Genomic DNA, 27,517 nt, shown 5'->3' on the forward strand with positions numbered 1-27,517 from the left:
ACTTTTGCACTGGCAACTCCACGCTGCATGAGTTCTGGCAGAGGGGAGTCCAAAAGTCATAGATCAAACCCAGCCTGCTGTACACTGAGCTGACTACAGACACACAATCCACAGCAATGGGAATTCAAAAGCCTCACAGTACTTTTCATGGCAAGTCCTTAACAATCCAAAGTTCCAGTCCATGTGCAGAGTGCTTCCAAAAGCCCAGATGATGATGGATCCAAACAGAGAAGGCTTCGGGCAATGAAGACGAGAGGTTCCTAGCAAAGGCCCTTTGCATTTGCATCAGCTTAAAAGGGAAGACATGACTGCAGGACACCCCCTCCAGATCCCTTGACAGACAAGGGTCTTTAGCCTTTCAGCAAGGCCCCTGTCAAAACAGGGCATCACTGCTCAGCCCTCCAGCAGTGACACTTCAACATAGGCAACCCTTCTGCAAACCCCACCCCAGCTCTCACAGGTTCTCATGGACAACTTCCAGCCTCCCTGCCTGCCAAGGCCAGACCAGCAGGTAGACAGGGAGTTGGGTGACTCCCCCTGGCTCTGCTGTGAGAACACTGAGGCTGAATGTACACATAGCAGTTATACCGTTATCATAACTATTGGTGCCCACTGGTGTCATGTGTACCAATACTTATGATAATGGTATGAGAACGGCATAACTGCTATGTGTAGATTCAGCCTGGCAGAGATATGCTCACAGACTCTGACATTCCAGAAACTGAATAGGCCCAAGCCCTTCCAGGCTACTTCTAATCAAATCCGGGCCATAACCTACAAAGCCCACAGCAGTACTGAAGGTGGGCCCTGACACTTGCTACCACAGGATGTAGTGATGGCCACCAATTTGGATGGCTTTAAAAGGGGGTTCAGCAAATTCCTGGAGGAAAAGGCTATCAATGGCTACTAGTCCTGATAGCTATGTGCTACCTTCATTACCAGAGGCAATGAGCCTATGTCCACCAGTTGCTGGGGAACATGGGTGGGAGGGTGCTGCTGCGCTCATGCACTGCTTGTGGGTTCCTGGCCGACAGCTGATTGGCCACTGTGTGAACAGAATCCTGGACTAGATGGACCCTTGTTCTGATCCAGCATGGCTCTTCTTATGTTCACTGTCTGTAATGCCCCCACCCCTGCAAATGTAAACAATACATTTAATTTGGAGAAAATCAAAGGTGGTGTTTTGACTGCAAAGAAGAGGGGAAGTATCACATTCCTGGAGTTTCTACCTTTAAGAAACACAACACTGTACAGGAATTTGAAAGCATATGTATGAGAGTTAATGCTACCAATTGTTGTTGTTGTTCAGTCGTTAAGTCATGTCCGACTCTTCGTGACCCCATGGACCATAGCATGCCAGGCCTTCCTGTCCTCCGCTCTCTCCCAGAGTGTGCTCAACTTCATATTCATTGCATCGGTGATGCTATCTAGCCATCTCATCTTCTGCCGCCCCCTTCTCCTTTTGCCTTCAATCTTTCCCAGCATCAAGGTCTTTTCCAGGGAGTTTTCTCTTCGCATTAGGTGGCCAAAATATTTGAGCTTCAGTTTCAGTATCTGTCCTTCCAATGAGCACTCAGGGTTGATTTCCTTTAGGATTGACTGATTTGGCCTCCTTGCAGTCCAGGGGACTCGTAAGAGTCTTCTCCAGCACCACAGTTCAAAAGCATCAATTCTTCAGTGCTCAGCCTTCCTTATAGTCCAGCTCTCGCAGCCATACATTACTACTGGGAAAACCATAGCTTTGATTATACGGAACTTTGTCGGCAAGGTGATGTCTCTGCTTCTTACTATGCTGTCTAGGTTGGCCATAGCTTTCCTCCCAAGGAGCAAGCGTCTTTTAATTTCATGGCTACAGTCACCGTCTGCGGTGATCTTGGAGCCCAAGAAAATAAAATCTGTCACTGCTTCCATTTCTTCCCCTTCTATATGCCAGGAAGTGATGGGGCCAGATGCCATGACCTTAATTTTTTTAATGTTGAGTTTCAAACCAGCTTTTGCACTCTCCTCTTTCACCCTCAACAAGAGGCTCTTGAGATCCTCTTCGCTTTCTGCCATTAGGGTAGTATCGTCTGCGTATCTGAGGTTGTTGATAATTCTCCCAGCAATCTTAATTCCGACCTGTGATTCATCCAACCCAGCGTTTCTCATGATGTACTCTGCATATAAGTTAAATAAGCAGGGCGATAATATGCACCCTTGTCGTACTCCTTTCCCAATTTTGAACCAATCAGTTGTTCCATGTCTGGTTCTTACTGTTGCTTCTTGACCCTCATACAGGTTTCTCAGGAGACAGGTAAGGTGGTCTGATACTCCCATCTCTTTAAGAATTTGCCAGAGTTTGTTGTGATCCACACAATCAAAGGCTTTAGCGTAGTCAATGAAGCAGAAATAGACGTTTTTCTAGAATTCTCTTGCTTTCTCCATGATCCAGCAAACATTGGCGATTTGATCTCTAGTTCCTCTGCCTCTTCGAAACCCAGCTTGTACTTCCGGTAGTTCTCGGTTCACATACTGCTGAAGCCTACTTTGTAGGATTTTGAGTGTAACCTTGCTGGCATGTGAAATGAGCGCAATTGTACGGTAGTTTGAACACTCTTTGGCGTTGCCCTTCTTTGGAATTGGAATGTAAACTGACCTTTCCCAGTCTTGTGGCCACTGTTGAGTGTTCCAAATGTGTTGGCATATTGAGTGCAGCACTTTAGTAGCATCATCTTTTAGGATTTTAAATAGCTCAGCTGGAATACTGTCATCTCCGCTAGCTTTGTTGTTACTAATGCTTCCTAAGGCCCACTTGACTTCACTCTCTAGGATGTCGGGCTCAAGTTCAGTGACCGCACTATCATGGCTATCAGGGACATTCAGATCTTTCCTGTATAGTTCTGCTGTGTATTCTTTCCACTTCTTCTTAATCTCATCTGCTTCTGTTAGGTCCCTGCCTTCTTTTGTCCTTTATCATGCCCGTCTTTGCACAAAACGTTCCCTTGAGATCTCCGATTTTCTTGAAGAGATCTCTAGTCTTTCCCATTCTGTTGTTTTCCTCGATTTCTTTGCATTGTTCATTTAAGAAGGCCTTCTTGTCTCTCCTTGCTATTCTCTGGAACTCTGCATTCAGTTGGGTATATCTTCCCCTTTCTCCCTTGCTTTTCGCTTCCCTTCTTTCCTCAGCTACTTGTAAAGCCTCCTCAGACAGCCACTTTGCTTTCTTGCATTTCTTTTTCTTTGGGATGGATTGAGTTGCTGCCTCCTGAACAATGTTACGGACCTCTGTCCATAGTTCCTCAGGCACTCTGTCTATCAGGTCTAATCCCTTAAATCTATTCCTCACCTCCACTGTATATTCATAAGGGATATGATTTAGGTCATACCTGAACGGTTTAGTGGTTTTCCCTACATTCTTCAATTTAAGCCGAAATTTTGCAAGAAGCAGCTCATGATCTGAGCCACAGTCAGCTCCAGGTCTTGTTTTTACTGACTCTATAGAGCTTCTCCATCTTTGGCTGCAAAGGACATAATCAATTCAGTGGTGTGGTGGAGCTCACAGGGATGCAGCAGTGGCACTTTTTTATTAGCTGAGATGCTAACATCGTCTGCCACCCCCCTGAGAATTTCCTGTTCCTTCTGAGGTTAGCTGCAATCCTTACAGTAGCTCAGGGGGAATCAATTTCCCCAGGAACAATATATTATTTTGGGGTGGCTTGCTCTGGAATGGGCAATTAAGACCCATTTGTTTTATGAAAGACCTGCTCCTGATGGAGATGAAAACTGGTAGAAGTAGCTTTGTTGATATGGATCAACACAGCTGCTGGCATTTTGGGGCTCTCCTTGGGATGTGGCTATAGGGACTGTCATGATGAGCATCTGCAGTTAAACATTTATCACTACATCCCTGGCTAAATGGAGCTTCCATTTACAGATGCAGTATACCTCTGAGTACCAGAAGTGGGGAACAAACAGAACTTAGAGAGGCATCTGGATGGCTGCAGTTGGAACCAGAACACCAGATTAAACAGACATTATTCTGATCCATCGAGACAGTTCCTATGTTCTAATATGAAAGAGTTTGGAAAGTTCCCAGCTATCTTTTCACGGACAGGAGCCTGGAAATCAGGGTGGAAGGAACAGAGACAGTAGGGCTTGTGTGCACGATTCGCATAGCGTGTTTGTGCATTGTGTGTGTGTGTGTGTGGGGGGGGGTGTATTTGGATAAACTTCAGAAGCACAATCCGTAATGTGAATTGGGACTCCAGCTCCCCTCTCCAACTACAGCAGGGGGGCTGGAATCCAGTAATCCCTTTTGTACCAAGTACAAGTCAACATGCATCTTTGTCTTGATGATGGCCAAGTTAATGAGCAGGTGGGGGAAAGATGGAGGGAACCACAGCTGGCTAAGCTTCAGCTCCAATGAAATAAAGGAGGAAGGAGCAGCATTCTTCGATAATGAGGATCATGGGGGTGGGCAGTCAGGTATGTCAGAAACTTCCTCCCTGAGGGTTCTTGGGAGAAGAGTTTCCATAGCAATTTGAGATGGGGCAATTTGAGATGTGACACTTGAGGGGAGGAGCAGGGAGAGAGCAGATTAAAACATTGGGCTTTACAGAAGTAATTCTAAGGGGAGATTGGGATGGGCCTGGCCACAAGCCCTAGTTTTGAGTGAATTTCCATGCCTACAGTGCAGCTTTGATATATTCTTCCTGCATATAACAGCAGTGTTATAGTGAGGGGCTGTCACTCAGCAGCAAAGCACATGCTTTGCATGCAGAGGTCCCAGGTTCGATCCCCAGCATCTCTGCGGATCGAACCTGCACTCTGCCCTGAGCCCCGTGTAGAAAGAATGGACTATAACTGTAATATATGATATATCCATGAACGTAATGGGAGTGGGAGTTGTAATTAACAGATTGTCACATGCCCTTGAGCCCCTGGGATGGGGGTGGGGTGGGGTGAGGGGAGGGATTACAAATAAAACTAAATCAATACAGTTCAAATTAGTGCCCGTGACATGAGACTGCTTTCCTCATGAAGATTAAACTTAATGATTCATTGAAAGATTTTACTCACAAGGTCTCCCTTCTCGCCAGCCTGTCCTGGAGGCCCCCTAGGACCTTCTTCACCCTAGAACAAATAAATTATGATTAAAGAGAAAATATGATGGAGAGAGAGAGAGAATTTTCAAGCTTCTGTAATAGTCTATTTTGGAGAATATGGAATCCAACGCAGATGCCTCTCATGTCCCTGCAGTCCAATTCAAACTGTTTCAGGAGAGGAAGCTGGGAAGAGCTTCTGAATCTACGTCTAACCACACTGGAGAAATGAACACCTCTCCTGTACCAGCCTCCGCATGTCCTTATATCTGGGGTGGGAAAGCCTTCTCATTTTCCCCACCATTAGGGGAAGTACATCAGGTGGTGTCATGAGACAGGGCTTTCTCCATGGTAGCGCCCCAACTCTGGAACGCCTTCGTCCAACAGGTATGCCTGGCGCCAATTTTATTTACATTTTGCTGTCAGGCTAAGGCCCATTTTTTTTACCTGGGAAGGAGCAGGGAGAGAGCAGATAAAAAATAACTGTTTTTATGACTGGTTAGTTGCCACTGCAATCATTTCTCACTGCTGATTCTTTTATTGGTTTTATTACATATTTATCTATTGTATTTTATTGTTGTTTTATTGTTTTAATATTGTTGTCATCTGCCCTGGGATTTTTTAATGTAGGATGGGATCTAAATAGAACAAAATAATAAATCAATAAAACAATATTTATATTTGTTGCATCTGTGCGATGAAATCACACTGACCTGCAGCAAGCATGTTTGAGTGTGAATGGAGGTGAGCTATTAGAAATACCAACCCCAATATATCTTAGAGCGAAAGGGGCCTCATACCCAGGAGTAGAGTCTGGATGCTATATTGCTGTATAGCCAAAAGAAAAAAAAAAGCAATAATAATGATGGCCACTGATAGATAACTTGCACCTTTTGAGAGTGGGCTAGTATAGTGGCTAAGGTTATAATCCTGTGCACACACACCTGGGAGTAAGCCCACTGAATACAGTGGGACTTATTTCCAGGGGAACCTTCATCAAATTGTGCTGTAAATGTGAGAGCTGCAAGCCAAGAAGTTCCTGGTTCAAACCTCATTTTAAGGTGCAATCCTATGATCCCAGCGGAAGCTGGGCCCCAGGTAGCCGGCTCAGGTCGACTCAGCCTTCCATCCTTCCGAGATCAGTAAAATGAGTACCCAGCTTGCTGGGGGAAAGGTAGTCATGACTGGGGAAGGCAATGGGAAACCACCCCGCTATAGTCTGCCATGAAAACATCAGCGCAAGCGGCGTCCCTCTAGGAGTCAGTAATGACTCGGTGCTTGCACAGGAGGAACCTTTCCTTTCCTTTCCTATGCATGTTTAGACAGAAAAAAGAGTCCTACAGCTCCCAGCAAGTCCTACAACTCCCAGCCAGCTGGCACAAACAGCTCTGTCTTCCAACAGAGGGAAATGGCTAGAGGGCTCAGGTGGAATGGCTGGAGGGCTGCTGTGCCAGCATCTGCCACTTTTGGCAATTATCCAACTCTGCCTAACAATAGGGCTGGCCCTGGGGATGTCAAAGGGCTCAAGCATGGGTCCATAGGGAATGTGTAGGGTTCACCAGGGAACCAAAAAAAGAATGAAAAGGATAAAGGAGTTACCGGTGGCCCTGCGGCTCCAATGGTTCCAAGCATGCCTTTATAGCCATGGGGGCCCTGTGAAAAACACACAATAAAGAGAAGACGACATTGCATGACATATCATAGAACCAAACATCTGCAGCCACAGCAAAGGCAACCACAGTATGGCAACACTACTTCCCTCAGTAGGGGCTGTGGAGGGCTGGGATGGAAGAACAAGGCAAGTACCACTCCACACTACACTCAAGAGCAAAGCCCAACCTCAGACAATGTGGAGGGAGAGGGTGCAGGTTCAGCTTCCCTAGACCATACAGAACCAGAAATTAAAAGCTCAGCCATGACAATTAGCATTTATTAAGTAGAATGCAGTGGAGGCTGGTGGCTCCAATGTTAGTGCGGGGTGAATCCGCCCTGGGTTTCAGTCGGAACTCTAAAAGAGCTATCCGCTGCTTCACACCTCGGATAGCGCCTTTAGAGTTCTGACTGGTTCTGACTTCACCGGCCCATTGACATCAGAGCCACCAGCCTGCACTGGTAGAATGAGTGTGCTAGGTGCTGCACAGCAGGGTTGGGCGGAAGGTAGATCTGGATCTACTGGCAGACTTCTGGGTGATTTGCAGTAGATGGGCAAGGATTTCTGTTCAACAGCAGCAGCAACAAAATGACCACACACACACACACACACCCTGGCACACACATGCTAATTCATACTGTTGAAACAAATAATGTTTGGGGTAAACAGGTGTAGATTTTTGTGTGGCAGGACTGTGAGCTCAGTTTGGTTCTGCTACTCAGAACAAATTCCTAGGCTCAGAATTATTTAATTCTAAGTGTATGCCTTTTGCACCAGGCTCCGGTTGGCTGGTCTCGGGGTTCTACTCAATCCTTCCCACAACCCCTGCTGTACAGAACAAGGAAGTGGGATGTTGGAGAACCATTGCCAGTTAAAGTAGGCAAAAATGGGTTAGACAGACTAACAATCTGACCCAGTATAACACAGCTTCCAGTGTGCCCTGTGTTCCTGTGGGACGTGGCACCTGCTTTCCTCCCAGAGCTGGGAATATAGCCCAACAGGTCTCATTCCCAAAGCACTCTTCTGAGACCTACTGTAACCCACACCCATTGGTGGAGTAGAGCCAGGGTTCAGAGGGACGTAGCACCAGCAATTTTTTATTAGCAGGGACACTGTTGTCATCTGCCACCCCCTAGCCCCCCTCCCAGGATTCCCTGTTCCCCCTGAGCTTAGCTGCAATCCTCACAGTCGCTGGAGAGACATGAATTTCTTCAGCAGCAATAAATTGTTGCAATGCAAAGTATTTCAGGGTGGCTTCGTCTTAAACTGACTCCATCGGAAGGTGATTCGAATGCTCTAGCTGTGGTGTCTTATCTGTCATGGCCCATGGTCCACACACAAAAAGTCACTACTGGGTGCTGCAGTCATCACCAGATGGTTAATGTGCAAGAGTGAATCAGCCCTAAAATATCTTTACTAACAAACAGATCCTCTCTCTCCACTTGCATATTGATAATTCAGGTTATTATGAAGGAACTGCAACCAATGCTCTTAAAACACGTAGCTACCCTCTGGAATTTTCTTGGAAATGTAATCCTGAATGTACATATCTAACAAGTGTCTTTTGTGTGTGTCACAAAGAGTTGGACACGACTTAACGACTGAACAACAACAAAATGTGTATCGGTGCACAAGTTACGAATCACAGTGATCTCTCTGTGTTCACTCCAAAGAAACCGGAAACGGTACCCTAGTGAATAATGGTGACATCATCAACAAATTAAGCATTTCCTTTCTGCCTGGAGCACCTACCATCTCTCCTTTAGGGCCTGCCATTCCAGGATATCCCCTCAGACCTTGTGGGCCCTTCAAAAGAAAAGAAAACCAAGCCTGGATCAACTGCCTTGCTTCTGGTGAAGGTCATATCTCTTGCAGCTAAAGCTGCTCAGCACCCCCACCCCCACTGCTTGCCCCATCTGTCACCTTGAAAAAAATCCATCCATGGATGAAGCGTGGGAAGTCATTATCCAAAAAGATTAATCACCAGCTTCCCCCACCCCTCTCTGATTCACTGATTATCTTCTAATGCTATTATTTCCTGCCCACAGCCCCATTCAGGACATTAGTTTAATAATGACATTAGCTCAAAACCCCATACCACTTCCTCAAGCAAAAGGCAAAATTTCCACCAGCTTCAAAAAAGATTTTAATACATTCTTATCATCAAAGCAGACTAGCTTTTAATTAATGAATTCCGTTGAGAGTGTGTTCTTTGTAGACACTGAGAACAGGATGCCTCATTGGTGATGTGATAAACTGTCATGGATTGACCAAGGCAGAGGGTCCAAATTCCTGCTGCCCCTCTATTGCTCTTAAACTCTAGAGCTTGGCTACATGTTACACCAGGGGTGCAGAGCCTCCAGCTCAGGGCCCAACTCCGGCCCTCCTGGGGTCCCAATCTGGCCCTCTGGGGTTCCCCAGATAGCTACATCCCCTTCCCGTGGCCCTACCCTTTTCCCCAGTCACCCATCATCTTGTGGTTTCCCAGCTTTTGTGCAGTTTTTTCCCCATTCTAAAAGGTCGACATGCCTCTCCTAAGGCTAAAACAGGCAGGGGGGGGTGTATCCCCCTCCCCGCCCACCATTGGTATCCCCCACCCACCCCAAGCATCTCTGAAATGGAATTTGGCCTTCAGGCTGAAAGAGGTTTAACCCCAACCCCACCCCCACGTTATACCCATCACCTCAAAAGTAGCATTCACCTGTAAGTAGCTAGGCTCTGACCGTTGAGAATTCTGAAGGCTCCTCCAGAAACAGGGAGAGAAAGATGGAGGTGACTGTAAAAAACGTGGCCACCTTTCACCATCCACTGTTTATCTCTGCTTATCTTATTTCTCCGTTAGTAGCTAATTTTTCATCAGGGATGGGAGCGGGGAGAGCAAAACCAGGGACAATTAACTGATTTAAGGAAAGATATGATAAGCAGAGTTAACAAGGGAGGAGAAAAGGTGTCCAGGAACTCTACAATCCCCTCCAGTTTTCTCTGCCTGTGTCCAGGTGAGTCTTTAGAATTCCCAGCAATCAGAGCCAGACTCTTTCCCCACCTCCACCCCACTACAGACTGAACTCATCAGGTGAAGTCCTAGAATATGTATTTCAGTATCTGTTTCTCAGCCCTGGAATATGGAATAACAATGAAATATAGCATCCTTGAACTAGAGATGGGGGAGAAATTCATTCCGTTTGCATTTTAATGCAAACCTACCTAATTTCGCATTTTCAAAGCTATATGCAAACCAAATCTAAGTCATTCTTCAAAATTCACACTTCTTTGAACTTTGCAATGGAATTCTCCAATCAAAAATTCATGCAAAATATGTGTATCAGGGAAAATGCACACAAAAATGTATATATTCGTGAAAATAATGGTAAAAAATCCATTATTTTAGGGGCAATTGCTAGCACAAAATGCATATATTAGGCAAAATTGTATATACATGTATTAGGAGAAATACACACAAAATGCCTCAAAGTGGGGGGGGGGGGCAGGTTAAATTAGGAAATAAGGACAAACCAAACTTAACATTAGAAAAAACAAGACAGTGAAAGAAGCCAAAACTGGCAGATTCATCTGTCCCTCTCCTGAGCATGTGCTGGTTGCATCCCTCTCATTAGAAAGTAGTCATAGGGGATCCTAAACATTTTCTTGTAGGAAGCAATCCTTCTGGGCAAGGTGCGAATACCAGAACCCTGTTAGAAATTAACGTCTGCCCCCACTCTAGGTAGGGGGTCGAAAGCCTCTGGATTGGCAGTACATTTTGTCCATCCAGCTAAAGACGTATTTCTTCTGAAAAATCTGGCATCCATAGAGTGGGAGCTACAGGACAAAGGAGGAAAGCGAACATATTTTCTCGGGGGAGCGGGAATTTGGGAAGAGCCTTAAATATATTCAATACTGATTTTTCAAACCTGAAATTGCCCATATTAGGACATAATCCTATGGCTGCTAGAAAGCAGCTAGATGGCCATAGGATTTTTTGTTTTCCGGGAACCGACCCTGGAGCCAGCAGTCCGAGGTTGGTTCCCAGAAAACTGCCTCCCTGCCCCCTCATAGGCAGTGCGGTTTGTCCCTGGCTCCACACTCGGAAGAGCACAGCCTCCACCCTCCCTTCTGCTCCAAGTCACCTAGCTATACAGCCAAAATCGCCCATCTAGCTGCAAATGAGGGCAGCCGGAGTGTGGAGGAGAAGATCCCAACTTTTGTATGAAAGTCCCAACTTTTCTGGCACAGAGATGTAAACAGTCACTTGTCTGGTTCCTGTGGCGACTACTGATCATCTCTAGGTGACCAGGTAAGGAAACATTTGTAAACTGGTAGAGCATTTGGTAGTTTTGTTTGCCTTTCATGGTATCAGTGTGTGCCACATGTGGGACATATGCAGGCAGGTGCACTAGGGCTAGGAACTTTGGTGGAATTATCTGCAAGACCTGACATGCAGAAAAAGAACAAACTACTGTTTCTAGAAAAAGGGTCCAGAAATAACATATCTATAATGTACGTAATATAATTTCACTGACCATGCTAAAAGAGGAAACAGGTAAAAGGGAATTTAACGTGAGGCTATTGAAAGGATTCCACATTACACCCCTAGTCACAGACTGACAGAATCCCTAGAACAAAAGCAGTAAAGCTAAGAAGCAGGAATGAATGAATGAATGAATGAATGAATAAATAAATAAATAAATAAATACGTTACGGGAGGGCCGGGAATGCCTTGTTCTCCGGATAGGCCTACTTCACCCTTTGGGCCCTGCGGAAGTTTTAAAAACAAAATAAAGGGAAGATATCAAGAGTTAAACATGAAACAAAAATTCCCAAACCAGTTTTGAAAGATGGTCTTTGAATTAGAAATTTAAATCTGTGATGGAATGGAATCACATTTAGAAAAATCTACATATTACCCGTCTACTCAAACAGCATAATTTCCTAGTTCTTTCCCCACCATCTTTCCATTACATATGATTGTCTTTCTCATCACCCTCAGTTTTGCTATACTATTTTCAAGTCTTCTCTTCCTTCATTCTGCCCTTTTTTCCCTTCTCCATCCCACATCTTTTCTTTCTCTGCTTCTCCTTTTACTAACACCTAGCCTAGAGACCATGCAAAATGAAGATCTCAGACTGCACAGAACTCAGGGCTGATTCACACATTACGATATTTTAGAGGTGTACACTTCTGAAAACTGTAAAGTTCAAGCAAGTGAGAACAGATTTAAGTTTGCTTGTTCAGTCGTTCAGTCGTGTCCGACTCTTCGTGACCCCATGGACCAGAGCACGCCAGGCCTTCCTGTCCTGCGCTCTCTCCCGGAGCGTGCTCAAGTCCATATTCATTGCATAGTAAGTTTGCAAACATGTATAAACTATATACATAAACTCATCAGATAGCCAGGACTGGGCACAAATCCACTTGAGTGGACTTCCAGTGATCAACCTGGGTTTCCTGCCCCCCAGCCTCCCAGGCCACACCTTTCTCCTAGAAACCAGTCACAGATATAGTGAGGGATGAAATGAAGTGGGGGACAGAGCATGTATATATACTCACTGGCTTGCCTTGTCTGCCAGGCTCCCCCAGGGTTCCTGGACGGCCTTTATGTCCCTGAAGGGGAAGAGAGACAACGTCAGCAAAGTTTGCCTGAGTCTCACACAGGAAACCATTCCCTCAACAAGGATGCCACCTCTCCAACCATTTTGAGATGGAATTTGTCGCTGGTTACATAGGCTTTGAACACACACACTTCGCAGACTTGCAGTAACGCAGAAAGCAAAGTACATCCCAAACACTGATACATCTTCACAACTTCAAGTACAGACATTCTCCATTCATGGTCTTCCTGAAGACACATTTAGGAGAACGAAAACTAAAATGCTTTTGAAACATAAAAATGTGACCCCAATGAAGAAACTAAATTGCCAGTGTAGTTTTTATTTAAGGAAGCAACAGACTCATGGAGCGGAGGGTGGCCAGGTGTCCTCTTTTGCAGAGAACAGTCCTCTGTTTGAAGGGCTGCCAGAGGGCTGCCCTCTATTTGAAGGCAGGCATCCTCCATTTGAAGGGCTGCCATGTCTAATTCCAGTTGAAAGAGAGAGAACCATAAGACTGTTATCCATCACCTCTAAGCACCTGAGCAGCAGACTGAACAGGCAGGCACACAGAGCACCTGGTCACAGTCTTCCGCACTATGGTGGGACGCACTGCATTTCTATTTTCATTGTAGTCATTATTTCTAAATCTGCACCTATACATATAAAAAAGCATATGCAAATGTTATTGCATCTATTTTTTGTGTGATGCATATCCTAGCAAACAAAACCCCGTGATAGAATAGAGAACACATCTTCTGAGTTGCTTGGGGGAGCAACTCTGAGGCAGAGTGAAGTGGCTGTCTCAGGCAACAGATTCTTGGTGTCATGAAAGGCAGACAATAGTTAGTCATTGAATGTATTATTGTAATTTTTTTACCGTCAAAGAGGGGGAGAAGCACTTGTGGGATTTTCTGCCTCAGGTGCCAAAATAACTTGGGTGGCCTTGGGTACTCTGCACTTTGTCTTGGGGGGGCGGGGCAGTGCCATTTGCTACTCTGCTTCAGGCTGCAAAATGTCTTGGGCCAGCCCTGCCACAATGCAAGGAAACTCCATAGTGTTTCCTAGCAACCATCACTACAGGCAATCAGAGAAAATGCCTATTACTTTGCAGCCTGGCAACCACAACAGAGGAAGGATGGAGCACCACAGTTTCTATGTAAGCCAAGTCACCACTGGAGGGAGAAAGTCAACAAAGTCCTGTGTGCCCTATTGATTATGTAATAATACTGAGCTGGGGGAGAGTCACATTAGTTGGTTGCAACAAAAACACCATGAGTCTTGTCACACCTTAAAGTCTGACAAGTTTATTACAGCATGCGTTTTTGTGGACTCAAGTCCCCATCACCATTGCATCTGATGAAGTGGACTCTAGACTAGGGGTGGGCAGAAAGCAGATCTCCAGAAATTTTGGACTTCAGTTCCCAGCATTCCTACCATGCTGGCAGAAGCTTCTGGGAGCTGAAGTCCAAAATATCTGGAGATCTACCTTCTGCCCATCCCTGGTCTCGATCATAACAGCTTATCCCATAACAAAGGTGTTACGGCCTCTATGGTGCTATAATATTCTGGGTTGCTTTTGTTAATAACATTTGTGAACCACCTTTCCATGCACAGTATCCAATGCTGCCTGTGCGCTTCCGCTGCTTACGTTGCACCAGTGGGACTTACCACCAACACAACAGGAAGCTTAGCACTTCCTAGAGCAACCCCAGAAACAAGCCGAAACATTCAGTTCCGGAAGAGGACAGAGCAAAGGAGCTCCCTTCTGTGAGCTCTGCTGACCTGTTCCATTCATAGAATCATAGAATAGTAGGGTTGGAAGGGGCCTACAAGGCCATCGAAGCCAACCCCCTGTTCAATGCAGCAATCCAAGTCAGAGCATCCCTGACAGGTGGCTGTCCAGCCTTGTCTTGAATGCCTCCAATGTGGGAGAGCCCATTCGAGAAACAAGGGTTTCAGCGTATTTCCAGTTGCATTAGGGAGCATTCACTTCCTGTTGAGCTTGAGGTGGATCCCAATGGTGCATGGGGCACACTGGATGCTGCCCCTTAAGTGGCCTTTTTTGCCTCACAACAACCCCAGGTCCTAGATTAGATTGAGATATAGCTGCTTGCTGCCTCAGTGAGCTTTATGGCCGAGCAGAGATTTGAGCCTGGCTCTCCTGCATCCTCACCAAACACCCCACCCACTGCGCCATTCCTATTATAAGGAGCCTTTGACAAAGCTGATGTTGGCAGCCATCAGAGAGAAGTTGAGAACTGGGAGTCAGGAGTTGTGCCAGGGAAGCAGAGCCAAAGAATACACCATACACAGTGGAGGCTAGTAGTTCCAATGTCAAAGGGGTGGAGAATCCACTCTGGCTTTCAGTCAAGGTGCTTCAGACCTTGGATAGCTCCTTTAAAGTTCTGGCTGGTTCTGACTGAAACTCAGAGCGGATTCACCACCCTACTAACATCAGAGCCACCAGCCTCCACTGACCACAGGCAAATTCCCAGCTCAAGCAGGAAGCCCTCTATAGCCCTTCCTGTCTGGGAGGGCTCAATGGGAAGCTTGGGTGAGCAGGGCTAGTCCAGAACTGGTACCACATGGGGGCAGCTGAGGGTTCCATCTGGTTCTAGCTCAGGTGTTTCCTACTGCTGTTCTTCCAGTGCTGAGTTGTCATCCTATTATGTCAATGGACAATTTATGAGCAAACTGATACTTATTGTGGCTGACATTAGGAAATAACCTGTTTGTTTTTTACACATTTCTCTCTTACTGGCGTAAAAAAGGATGTAATACCGAGAGAGGCGTGAAAAACAGATCCATACTTACTCTGGTCGTAAGTACTACTCGTCTTAGAGTTTCCTCATTGATTTATAAGAAGGCTTTAGGGCTGTAAGTGTTTTTATCTGCTGGATGTTCTTTTAATGGGATTGGTTTTAGTAGATGCTCTTCTTTTATTCTGCTGGTCTTAGTTGTGTTGTTTTCATATTTATACTCAGGTATTTTAATGCTGCTTTAATTTCTCATTTCTTGTTACTGTTCAAGCTTGAATAGAGTGGTCATGTGTCCTCTTTTACAGAAGACAATCCTCTATTTGAAGGGCTGCCCTGCCCAATTCTGATTTAAAGGTAGAAAACCATCAGAACTGTTGCCCATCAACAGGTAACACCTGGACAGCAGACCAAACAGGCAGCCACACAGCTCACCTGGTCACAGGCTTCCACACTATGGTAAGACGGACTGTATTTCCATTTCTATTATTTCTAAATGTGTATCTATACATATAAATAATGTATCATGGTAGATCACCTTCGGCAATGCAGACCTGTGAGATGATTAAGCTCATTGGAGGAGATCTCGCTGGTGTTACCCCAACCTGCAGGCTGCCATCTCGCAGCAACCAGGAAGTGGCCCTTCTCTTTATGGAATGACTCCCCCCTGGTATTTGGGGAGGCACCAACTGTATCATGCTTTAGGCGCCAATTAAAGACCCATTTCTTTACCCAGGCTTTCCCTGAGTGAATGTTCTGCCCAAATGTTCTGTTTGTTTGTAATTATGGTGCTGTTTTAATAGATTTTAATGGATTTTAATGTTTTTATTAATATTTTACCAATTTGTTATGTATTTAATTGTATTTTAATGTAGATTATTATGTATTTTGTGAACCACTTAGAGATACTATAAATATGTTCAGTGATATATAAATCTATTAAATAAACAAATAAACAGCATACACACATTTTATGCAAATCACTGTCCTCTTTTGTCCTCTTTGTGGGTGATTCATGAGTGATTGAACCCCTGCTTCAACCAGTGGGAAATTCTAATCAGTATTAGTGACAGTAGAAGCTGAGAAGAAGAGCTAATTTCACTTAATTAAATTCAGCACACATGAGTATGTGGCTTGATTAATTTATCCCAGTGGAGGCTGGTAGCTCCAATGTCAGTGGGTTGGTGAATCTGCTCCGGCTTTCAGTCAGAACCAGTCAGAACTCTACAGGAGTTATCCAAGGTATGGAGCTCCTTAGATAGAACTTCTTTCTGATTCACCACCCCACTGACATTGCTCCAGCCTCTGCTGGCTTATCCTAGAAAAGCTTCCCATGATTCTAAACTAATTGAAGTCACCATTACCACTATCCAAACACCACAACAAAATGTAAAGGAGCTTAATCCTTACCTTCAAGCCTGTTAAGCCCTGAGGGCCTTTGGGTCCAGGAGGGCAGTTGGTTGGACACTGTATGGGGAGACCAGGGGGTGGGGGGAGAAAGAGGAAATTATTTTATTTATTCACTCATTAATTTATTCTATACCACCCAATAGACGAAGCTCTCAGGGCGGTTCACAAATTATAGATCTTTTCAGCCAAGAAGAAATTTGGTGGTGACGATGAAAAAAGGGCCCACTGACATCAGAGCCACCACCCTCCACCAGTAATATACAGCCAACGTGACCCACCAAAGTGCCCTGTTCATTTATTGACTTGATTTGTACCCCGACGTTCTACTAAAAATGGCACTCAAGGCAGCTTACAATCATCAATAAAACTTTATTAAAAAAAAAGAATTAGCAAATACATTAAAACACGGTTAAAACAATTAAAAACACAACAATATTATTCGCCCCCCTACCCCTCCCACTTTTTTTTTAATTAACCATTTTTGTTATTGGCAGCTGGGATAGCTACCAAACAAAGCAACAGCCAGCAGCACGGCCATCTTCATTTCCCATGAATGCTTCTGGGCCACAAAAGGGGTCATAGGCATTCTTAGGAAATGAAGAGGATGGGTGGCTTGCCAGCTGATTTCCACTAAGGAAAAAGGGAAAAAACACTAATAACAAGTGTTGGGGCCCTCGTACTCAGTTGTTTGGGCACGTTAAGGGCGCAATCCTATGGAGACAGTCGGACAGCCATCCAATGCAAGACAGGCAGAGCACAGAGGGGATCCTCTTGTCCACGCTCCAGCTGCCCTGCATTTGTGGCTAGATGGCCGATTTTGGCTATCTAGCTGGGGCACATCGGAGCGGGGGTGGGGGCAGGCCGGACGGCACATAGGAAGCATCATAACGACACTTCCACGGTTCCCGCCCCGCCCACGGGAACTCCCCCTTTTCGCCCGCTCCATGCTGCTCTTATGAGCACAGAGATGGCAGCAAACCACGCTGCCTACGAGGCGGCGGGATGGACAGTGAGGTTTCTAGGAAGCAAGCTCGGAGCCCTGGCTCCAAGCTCAGTTCCCAGAAACCAAAAAATCCTATGGCCTTCTAGACACTGTCTAGCGGCCATAAGATTGCACCCTAAGTGTCCTTTGTGATTAGCCATGTCTCCCATGGCACCATTTTGTGATGGTGCCCACAACAGTTTCCGCAGTCGTTGTTGTTATTATCATTATTATTATTAAATTTATTAATCGCCCATCTGGCTGGCCACCCAGTTACCAAATGACCGGTTCTGCTGACCAGATGGAGGGTGCTCAACCTGTTCTGGATGGGGTTGCACTCCCCCTGAAGGAGCAGGTTCGTAGCTTGGGGGTTCTCCTTGAGCCATCTTTGTCATTTGAGGCTCAGGTGGCCTCAGTGGCACAGAGTGCCTTCTACCATCTTTGGCTGGTGGCCCAGCTACACCCCTATCTGGCCAGGGATAACCTGGCTTCAGTTGTCAATGTTCTGGTAACCTCTAAGTTAGGTTACTGCAATGCGCTCTACGTGGAACTGCCTTTGAAGACGGTTCAGAAGCTGCAGCTCATGCAAAATGCAGCGGCCAGATTGATAACTGGGACAAGAAGGTCCGCATGTGTAAGATCGACTCCGGCCCGCTTGCACTGGCTGTCTATATGCTGTTGAGCGCAATTCAAGGTGCAGGTTTTAACCTATAAACCTATAACCTACATGACTTGGGACCGCATACTTGATGGCACGCCTCTCCCTAAATGAACCGACCCATGCTTTACGTTCAGCATCTGAGGTCCTCCTCTGGGTGCCCTCTCTGAGGGAAGCTTGGAAGGTGGCAACAATGGAGAGGGCCTTCTCAGTGGTACCCTCCCCCATCTGTGGAATGAGCTCCCCGATTAGGTCTGCCTGGTGCCAACATTGTTATCTTTTCGGCGCCAGGTTAAGACCTTTCTCTTTCCCCAGGCATTTGGCAGCACATGATGGGTTTTAATCAGTCCTGGACTGACTTATGGTTACGGTTGCTTGCTTGAGGTTTCTTATTTATTTATTTATTAAATTTATTAATCGCCCATCTGGCTGGTCACCCAGCCACTCTGGGCAATGTACAAAGCATATAACAAAACAGTTTAAAACAATACTACAGTAAAAACATTTTCTAAAATACCCTAACCCACCCCAAATGCCTGCCGGAACAACCACATTTTTAATGTGCGGCGGAAGCTCATTAAAGAGGGGGCATGGCGGAGTTCCCTAGGGAGGGAGTTCCACAGAGTGGGGGCCACCACAGAGAAGGCCCTCTCCCTCATCCCCACCAGTCTAGCTGTCCTGGCTGATGGGACAGAGGGGAGGCCATCCGAGGCTGATCTTGTTAAGTGGCCTGTCTGGTGTTGCTGGAGGTGCTCCTTAAGATAGTCTGGGCCAGAACCATATAAGGTTTTAAAGGTCAAAACCAACACCTTGAATTTGTCCCAGAAAACAACAAGATGGCTTGTTTGAAGTTTTTTTAGATATATGTTCTCTTGTGTATATTGTCTGCTCATGTGTTTTTTATGTAAATGGCTTTTAGTTTCTATATACTGTATTTTTAATGTTTTTAATCTTTGCAAACCACCCAGAGAGCTTTGGCTATTGGGCAGTATAGAAATGTAATAAATAGTAATAATAAAAATGGGCCCATGGCCCAAAAAGGTTCCCTACCACTGGTGTGTTAGCATTGGACCATTTGAACATTTAAAGCTGCCTTAGGTGGAGTCAAACGACTGGTCTTATCTATCTGCTATGGCTTCTTCTACTGGCTGGCACCAGGCCTCAGTCGGAGAGAGGCTTTCCCCGGCACTGCTAGCTGAGGTCTTTTTTATCCGGCAGTGCTGGGGATTGAACTGCCTTCTGCATGCAACGCACGTGCTGCAGAGCCTCCAAGCGAAGGATCCTTTGTTTGCTCATAATATTGTTATATTTTTATTGCTGCGGTTTTATTGTCCTTCTCTTACAGCTGATTTTATCCAGTCAGGCTGCTGTCGGTTTTCATGCTGCGCCTCAGGAAGCTGGTCTAGCCCGTCCTTTTAGTAAAAGACAGGTTTTGAACTATTTTATGGTATATTTGAGCCACTGCTTTTTGCTGGCAATCTTGTTGAGTTTTATATGTGTTTTCATTTAATACAAAGCTTCACCCTTCTTGAATACTGCCTCATGTGTCTGTGGGCCGAGAAGTGATTCATAAATAGAATGCAGGCATCCGTGCTTGAACTGCAGGCTTCCAGGTACATCCAGCAATACCCTTTTCCCTTTTGAAAACAGAGACATTCCGTCTTCCTCGTAACACTGGAATTTAAGAGGGAGGGGCTGGGGCTCAGTGGTAGAGCACACTGAAGGTCCCAGGATCAATCCCCAGCATCTCCACATAAGGCTAGGAAAGAATCCTGCCTGAAACCCTGGAGAGGCTTTGCTGCCAGTCAGTGTCAACGATACTGGGCTAGACAGACCCATAGTCTGACATAGTGTAAGGCAGCTTCCTGTGTTCCTATTTAGGGAGGGGCCATAGGTCAGTGGCAGAGCCCCTGCTTTGCATGCAGAAGGTTCTAGGTTCAATCCCTGGCATCTCCAGGTAGGGCTAGGAAAGAATTCTGCCTGAAACCCTGGAAAGCCACTGCCGCCAGTCAGTGTTGACAATACTAGGCTAGACGTACCCACAGTCTGACTCAGTATAAGGCAGGGTCCTATGTTCCTAAGGTCCCCCAATGAAACGGATGAGCAGGAGATTTAGGATGGACAAAAACACACAACTTGCAGAATTCACTGTCACAACGATGTTGGGATGTGTGGGTTGGCCCACTCCCAGCAAAGGAAAGGGGACTTGTACAGCAACCAGAGGAGCAGTGCCTGACCCAGCGAGGCGCAACACGCTGCACAAAGCAACTTGGCTGGTGCCGGGAAGAGCAGCCGCTGTTCCCAGAACCAGAACCTACCACCTGCAGCCACACTGTTCTCTCCTATCTCAGATCAACAACAACAGGGAAGAGCAGTGGAGACTGGTTGCTCCGACGTCAGTGGGGCGGTGGATCTGCTCTGCGTTTCAGTCAGAACTCTAAAGGAGCACCTTGGATAGCTCTTTTAGAGTTCTGACTGAAATCCGGAGCGGATTCACTGCCCCACTGACGTCGGAGCCACCAGCCTTCACTTCCCAGGAGGTTCCACGGGCCAGATTGGGGAAATCAGTGTGGGATGGATTAAACCTGCAGGCCACAGGTTCCGCACCCCTGCCCCATGCGGTGATGGGCACTGGGCTAAAAAAGGCAGATTAGACAAATTCACAGAGGGCACACCCATCAACAGATACGATAGCTAAATAGGGGCTCCATGTTCAGAGACAGCATACCTCTGAGTACCAGATGCTCAAAAACAATTAAAAACTCCAAACAGGAACGGCTCTTACCCTCATACTCTGTTTATGAGCTCCCAGAAGCATCTGTCTGGCCGCTGCTGGAAGTAGAACACTGAGCTAAGGCAACCTTTGGGGTGGGAAACCCTTTCTTGTCAAGGTCTTCATTACCTTGGTCAAAACCTGCCAGGATCCATATCACAGCAATGGGTGTGGCCATTTCAAAAGTCAGCAGAGTTATGGATGTGACTCTTACCTTTGCTCCATACACAACTAAGGGGAGACAGGCATTTTCATATAGGTTTTCTCCTTCCCCAACTTATGCAAGGTTCCTTTTATTAGCTTTGCAGTTCGGGGACAGAGCAAGACAGAGTAAATAACAGTAATAAGCTGGAGCAGGGCCAGTGAGAGGTATAACCGGAAGTCCAGACTGACAGGCCTGAATGTTCAGATTTGACTTGCAGGCTCAAGGTTCCCCAGCCTTGCTTTAGACTGATTAAGCAGAGCTCTTCTTATGTCCTTAACATGCCCCTGCATACAGCATGTCATGTATCATGCATGCCAAACACCATGAATTCTAAGTGGTGAAAGACATGCACACTGCCACCCTTACATGAATGTCAGAGCAGAAACCTCCAGGCACCTCAAGCATCTGGTAGGTTTATGCTAACGAAGAAATCCATATCGAAATTGCAAATGCACTGATTTTTTTGCACTCTGCAGTTTTCCAGCAATGGATGCAAGACAGGCTCTGTTTGTGAAATGGAAAGCAGACTGTAAATGCAATCCTCCTTACCAAGAAATCTGCACTGCCTTCAACACCTTGGATGCGACCAACAGGACCCTTGAGAAGGAATAAGAAACAATCAAATATCCGGAAATGAGGTACATTATCCAGTTGAGAGAGGAGCATCACGCCTCATTTTTAGCAGGAGGAAAAGAGCTAAGGCTCAGTCAAGGCCCACAGTTTTGTAACAAACAGATTTTTCAGCCTGGAACAGAGCCATGAATGAGTGTGGATGGTGAAATTGCAGAGAGAAAGGTCACTGTGAGGTGAGCAATTCTTCCACGGTTATTCAAACTTTTGATTTATTGTTTTATTTATTGCATTTATATCCCACCTTTTTTCCTCCAAGTAACTCAAAGCCGCGTACATAATCCTTCTCCTCTCCATTTTATCCTCACAACAACAACCCTGTGAGGTAGGTTGGGCTGACAGTCTGTGATTGTGACTGGCCCAAAGTCACCCAATGAGTTTCATGGCCAAGCAAATAGGGACTAGAACCCAGGTTCCCCAAGTCCCAGTCCAACACTCGAACCACCACACCACACTGGCTCTTATCAGAGCCACACTGCATCACGGACACTGTGATCTGTCGTTAGCCAGGTGCTACTCCCGAGTGATTCCCCCTCGGTGTAAAATACCCAAAATAGTAGAAATTAAACGTACAGGCTTCCCGGGAGGCCCTGGAGGCCCTTGCGGTCCGTCTGGTCCACGTTCCCCCTAAAAAAGAGAAGCCACAAATGCATTCCAGCCATGAACGTATTTTGACAGCTGGCAGCAAAATGTCAAAAAGCAATCCAGAACAGATCATTTCTGAATTAATACTGCCACAGCAAGCATCCACAGTCCCTAGGCATGGAGAAGGCACTAAATGGAGGTCATCCCCCCACTTTTTTTTTAGCATGAGCCACTGATAGCCACCAGTAGGAGACATGAAGATCCAAACACAAAAAGGTGATACCCAAAGGCCAGGGGGCATTGATTGGTGGTAAGGTAACATAAACTTCAGGGTGTAGTAAAGAATGAAAGGTAGTGGCTATGATGGGGTTGGGGAGAGGAAGGTTAAAGGAGAGAACAGAGGATCTCCCTTTGGTAAGAAATGGCTTGGCAGAGGATAGGAACAGAGACAGCTTAGCCACTCAGTAAAAGAGGAACAAAAGGAGTATTAACATTGTGACTAGGATGGAGAGGCAACATTGTCTCTAGGCCACGATTCTGAAGAAGCACAGAGAAAGCACAGAATGTAGTACTTGACAAGCACAGCTTACATTTTACAAGAAAAGTAAGTTTCTAGTCCTTATGTTTCCAAAAACATGTCTGAAAACATGTGGAGGGAAATCTTAGTGTGTGTCTGATGAAGCCAAAGTGATTACTGAATGAAGGGGGGGTGAAGGGCACGTTTTGGTGCCCTGCGCAACTCCTCCACCCTACCCTCTTCGTGGCTAACGACAGAAAAAGGATACACTTTGCAGAATAGTAAACATAAATAAACTACAGGATAAACTGTGCAGTATTTAATTTAAATTATTTATGCAAACCTAAATTTGCATGCTTTGTGCAGGTTGCAAAATCTCAGCTCCCCTCGACTCAGAATTTGGCATGGAAATTTAATTATTTAAGCATACACAGCCCTGGTGATAGGGACCAGGATGAGGAAGTAGAAATGAATGGGAAGGGATTTGGCTGCTTTCATTTTACAATGACATCTTTCTGTCTATTCTTGGGTCCCTATTCGTCTCACCACGTAAGCCCTTCAGATAGAGGGGAAATGCCACTCATCTATTTATGTAAACATTTACATACACTTGCTGCCCCTTGTCCTCCTGTGCTATTTGTGCAGGACAATATAAACATGCAAAAGATAAACCACAGTAGCTCTGGATTCCACGGGACATTTCATCTTTAGACCTGGCTACATGTTACAGTCACTGCATGTAAAATAGCTAGGCTCTGACCAGTTGAGAATTCTGAGAGTTCCCCCGGAGACTGTCAGAGAAAGTTGAAGGCAATCGTGAAGCTCCTGGCTGCCTTTCTCTCTCTGTCTTTTGTTTATCTCTGCTTATCTTATGGCCACATTCCAGGAAGGGATTGTTTAGCATGTCATCCAAACTGGGAATCCTGGCTTGTTGCTCCTCAACAAGCCAGGGGTCATAAACCAAGAACAAACTCTGGTTTGCAATTCTGGCTTGTAAAGGGAGCAACAAGGCAGGATCCCCGCTTTGGATGACATACTAAACAACCTTTCCTGATTTGTTTAGCAGTCGTGCTAGTGAAGAGAAACAAAGCGGCAGCAAATCAGCATGCAGCTAATTCACGATAAGCCAGAATTCTCCAGAATTCTAGGGTGTTGTTGCATGCAGTTGCAGCCTCTCTCTTTTTTAGTGACTAACGTTCATTAGGGGTTGAGAGGGGAAGAGGGAGGGACTATTAGCCACTAAAGGAGAGAGAGAAGCATCAAGAAATAACAGGGGTGGAGAAAGGTGGCCAGCAGTGTTGACCGCTGTGTGTATTTGCCTTTGATCCAGCTTTCTCTGCCCATTTCTGAGGCAGCTTCAAAATTCTCAACAGGCAGAGCCTGGTTTCCACATGGCTACTTCCGACATGATGGCAGCAGGTCTGTCTCTAGTTATTTTGGCACTCTAGGCATTTTCGTGCCCCAGTGGACATGTTGCCACCCACCGTCTTCTCTCCATCCCCCAGCTGTGCCCATCTCTTCTTTACCACCAGTCACTGCCAGCACCACCCTACCCTTGCTCCAACCTCCTCTTCTTCTCCAGCCACCATCCTCCTCCTCTTTTTCTGTACTCTCCCTGCCGCCTGCCTTCCCCTCTAGGCTGTGCTTCAAGGGGTCCTTCCTTAAAGTGAGGCATTCTGGGTAAGGTGGCCCTGGAGGCAGCACAGGCAGTTTTCATAGACACCTCAATCAGAATGCCTCACTTTAAGGAAGGACCCCTCGAAGTGTAGCATTTGGGCCTGGCCAGTTCTCCAAAGAGCCCGCCCACCTGATCCATCTCACACTCTGGGAGAGTCCTCAGAGTGAGAGACTGGGCAGGCATGGGGGCTCTCTGGGAGGCATGAACGCATGGGCAGTCAGCATAGAAGAGACGGTGGAGCACCACCGCCTCTGGAGCGGGTTGTTTTGGTGCCCCTAGAATTTGGAGCTCAAAGTGGCTGCCCTGTTCACCCCCCAAAGAAACTGCCCTGGATGACTGTAATAATAAAATGTAACCAGGTTCTGATTCCAGAACTGGCCTGGACAATCCAGCAAGCCCCAAAGCGTATTCATGCATCTTGGCTGGATCCCTTACCTTGGGTCCCAGAGCTCCGATTTCTCCAGGGAGTCCAACCTGACCTGGTGGGCCCTTTCGGAACGAAACAGAGACAGGACAATAGACTTTTTAAATCATATGGATTCTACGCAAAAGGGAAACACACTGAAGTATGCGAAGAACAGCTTTACTCCACCCATACAAGCTCTGCTGGCAGTGGAGGCTGGTGGCTCTGATGTCAGTGGGGTGGTGAATCCATTCCTGGTTCCAGTCAGAACCAGCCAGAACTCTGAAGGAGCTATCCGAAGTGTGCACCCTGAAGAGCTCCTTTAGAGTTCTGACTGGCTCTGACTGAAACCCGGAGTGGATTCACCACCCCACTGACATCGGAGCCACCAGACTCCACTATCTGCTTAGACCTCCCTTCTGGCAAAGTATTTGCCTGGCTGGCAAGGAAGAAGGAGAGATGGCAGCCACTCTCCAGCTAATGGTGAACTGGCCCATGGCAAAAATGCAGCACCCCTCCCTCCCACTGATGCAATATTTATGCAAGTGAACACACTTGCATCAGGAAAGGACCAGTGTGGGCACCGAACAGCAGAGAGAGAGAGAGACGGGGATGGGTGAGAGGGGACTTCATCTGGAAATGTTTCTGGGGTTGCATTTTCTAATTCTGGCCACCAGCCAAGAGACTAAAATTCTGCTTTGGCTAGCAGAATTCTGGGCACTTAAAAACATATGGAGCTGCCTTTTGCTGAGTCAGATAAGTGGCCAATCTAATACTCTGGCAGCTGCTCTTCAACGTCTCAGGCAGTCAGAGAGAGAGGTCACTTTCCCATCACCGGCTACCTGATGGGGATGCCAGGGCTGGAACCTCAACCCTCCTGCATGCAAAGCAGGTGCTCTGCTTGTGAGCCATGGCCCCTCCCTTGTCTCCTGCCACACCTGTTCTCAGCCAATATCCGTTGCATTTAAACAGAGGAGGGGGAAACTTTTTTCCTATCAGGGTCTACATTCCCCTAGGAATAATCTCTTGGGGGGGCACTACAGTGGTGGATGAGGCCAGAGCCCAAAGTGGGCTCTCTTTCTCTCCCTCACCCCAACCCCACCTTCCTTCTTGCCCAGCATGCTGTCAAGGGAGGGGCAGATCACTCTTGTCGGAGGTCTGAACTGATCACTTGCAGGGGGCTCCCCTCTGCCCCCAGTCATGTTCTTTCTTCCTTGCCAGAGGTCTGAAGTGACTGGTGGCAGAGGGCTTCTGCCCCACCCTTCCACATGTCTGCCTGTTTCAGCTTTCCCCTCAATTCTTTCCCCTCCCACCCTCCTTCTCTCCTTTTGGGCTCCCCCCGCCCCCAACATACACACATACACCTACATTAGATTAAGCTGAGGGCTGCAGGTTCCCCACTCCTGGTGTAAAGCTTTGCCCAAGGTCTCTCTTCCAAGTAGCCGCACTGATGTGACATCCTTTGGTGCTTTTGCCAAATCAGTGAAACACCCTTGCACTGAATCCTGGGCCCTTGCTGCCTTGCACAGTAGCCATATGATGAAGCCCTAAAGAACGCACACACACACTACCAACCAAGCATGCTGCACTCCCACCAGCAGAACCCAATCTCATATGAAAGGCACTTACAGGAGATCCTGCCAAACTGGGACCCTGAAAAAAGAAGACAGCTACAATGGATCACAATTATTATTATTATTTTTAATGGAGAATCAACTGCTGAAAACGTCAATGCTGCAGCTGAGGCTGAGACATCTCAGAGAGGCAAAGGAGCTCCTTGCATTTCCCCTCCCAAGAAGCCTCATATTTTATGTATTCATTTGTTAGATTTGTATACTGCCTGACTGGCAAAAACCCTCTAGGGTGTAATCCAAACAGCAATAACAGAATAACAAAAAAATAACAATAAAAGTAGCAAAATAATACAACATTAAATAAATAAAAACTTTTTTAATATTAAGGGCTCAATCCTATGCATGTTTAGACAGAAAAAAAAAGTCCTACAACTTTAGACATAAAAAAGTCCTACAGTTGTAGGACTTTTTTGGTCTAAACATTCATAGGATTACACCCTAAAAACATTAAGGAGCCAGCAGTAAAATTAACAAGGAGAGCAACAAATTAAAGATTAATGGAAAATCCAACATAAGACCTACTTAGAGTAGACCCAATGAAATGAACGGGATTTAAGGTAATCATGACTAACTGAAGTCCCATTCATTTCAATGGATCTACTCTAAGTAGGACTAATGTTGGAGTTCACCCTAAATGCATGCTTAAAGAGGAAGGTCTTAACCTGGCATCTAAATGAAGACAGTGAGAGGCCAGGCAGATCTCCCTAAGAAGGGCATTCTATAGACAGGAAGCCACTACTGAGAAGGCTCTTTTCCTGGTAGCCATCAGTCGCACGATTGTGGGCAACAACCCTCACTCATATTAATAGCCTAACCTTCTCCTTCTTCCCAGAAGGCCAATCCCTGAAGCCTCGAAGCTGTTATGTCCTGCATCCTGTTCCCGGTCCAAACATCCTAATACAGCTACTGCCAGAACGTCTCCCATATACTCAGGGTCTAAAACCCATATACCCACAGCCTAAAATCAGACAC

The 27,517-nt window shown here is 46.2% G+C and overlaps 1 protein-coding gene across 1 annotated transcript in view; it reads right to left on the minus strand.

Annotated features, from left to right (window-relative positions):
• The window catches only part of COL9A2 (collagen type IX alpha 2 chain), a 106,660-nt gene that overhangs the window by 32,437 nt on the left and 46,706 nt on the right, over positions 1 to 27,517 (minus strand). Inside the window, exons 8-17 of the mRNA XM_084816360.1 lie at positions 26,541 to 26,564; positions 24,944 to 24,997; positions 22,302 to 22,355; positions 21,648 to 21,695; positions 16,481 to 16,537; positions 12,274 to 12,327; positions 11,429 to 11,482; positions 8,485 to 8,538; positions 6,681 to 6,734; positions 5,059 to 5,112 (exon numbers count right to left, since the gene is read on the minus strand). Coding sequence (XP_084672486.1) covers positions 5,059 to 5,112; positions 6,681 to 6,734; positions 8,485 to 8,538; positions 11,429 to 11,482; positions 12,274 to 12,327; positions 16,481 to 16,537; positions 21,648 to 21,695; positions 22,302 to 22,355; positions 24,944 to 24,997; positions 26,541 to 26,564 — 507 coding nt within the window. The remainder of the gene's footprint in view (positions 1 to 5,058; positions 5,113 to 6,680; positions 6,735 to 8,484; positions 8,539 to 11,428; positions 11,483 to 12,273; positions 12,328 to 16,480; positions 16,538 to 21,647; positions 21,696 to 22,301; positions 22,356 to 24,943; positions 24,998 to 26,540; positions 26,565 to 27,517) is intronic.

The sequence above is a fragment of the Heloderma suspectum genome, chromosome 10 (genome assembly GCF_057233095.1).
Source record: "Heloderma suspectum isolate Gila_16-S chromosome 10, 16-S_ref, whole genome shotgun sequence".
NCBI classification, from domain to species: domain Eukaryota; kingdom Metazoa; phylum Chordata; class Lepidosauria; order Squamata; family Helodermatidae; genus Heloderma; species Heloderma suspectum.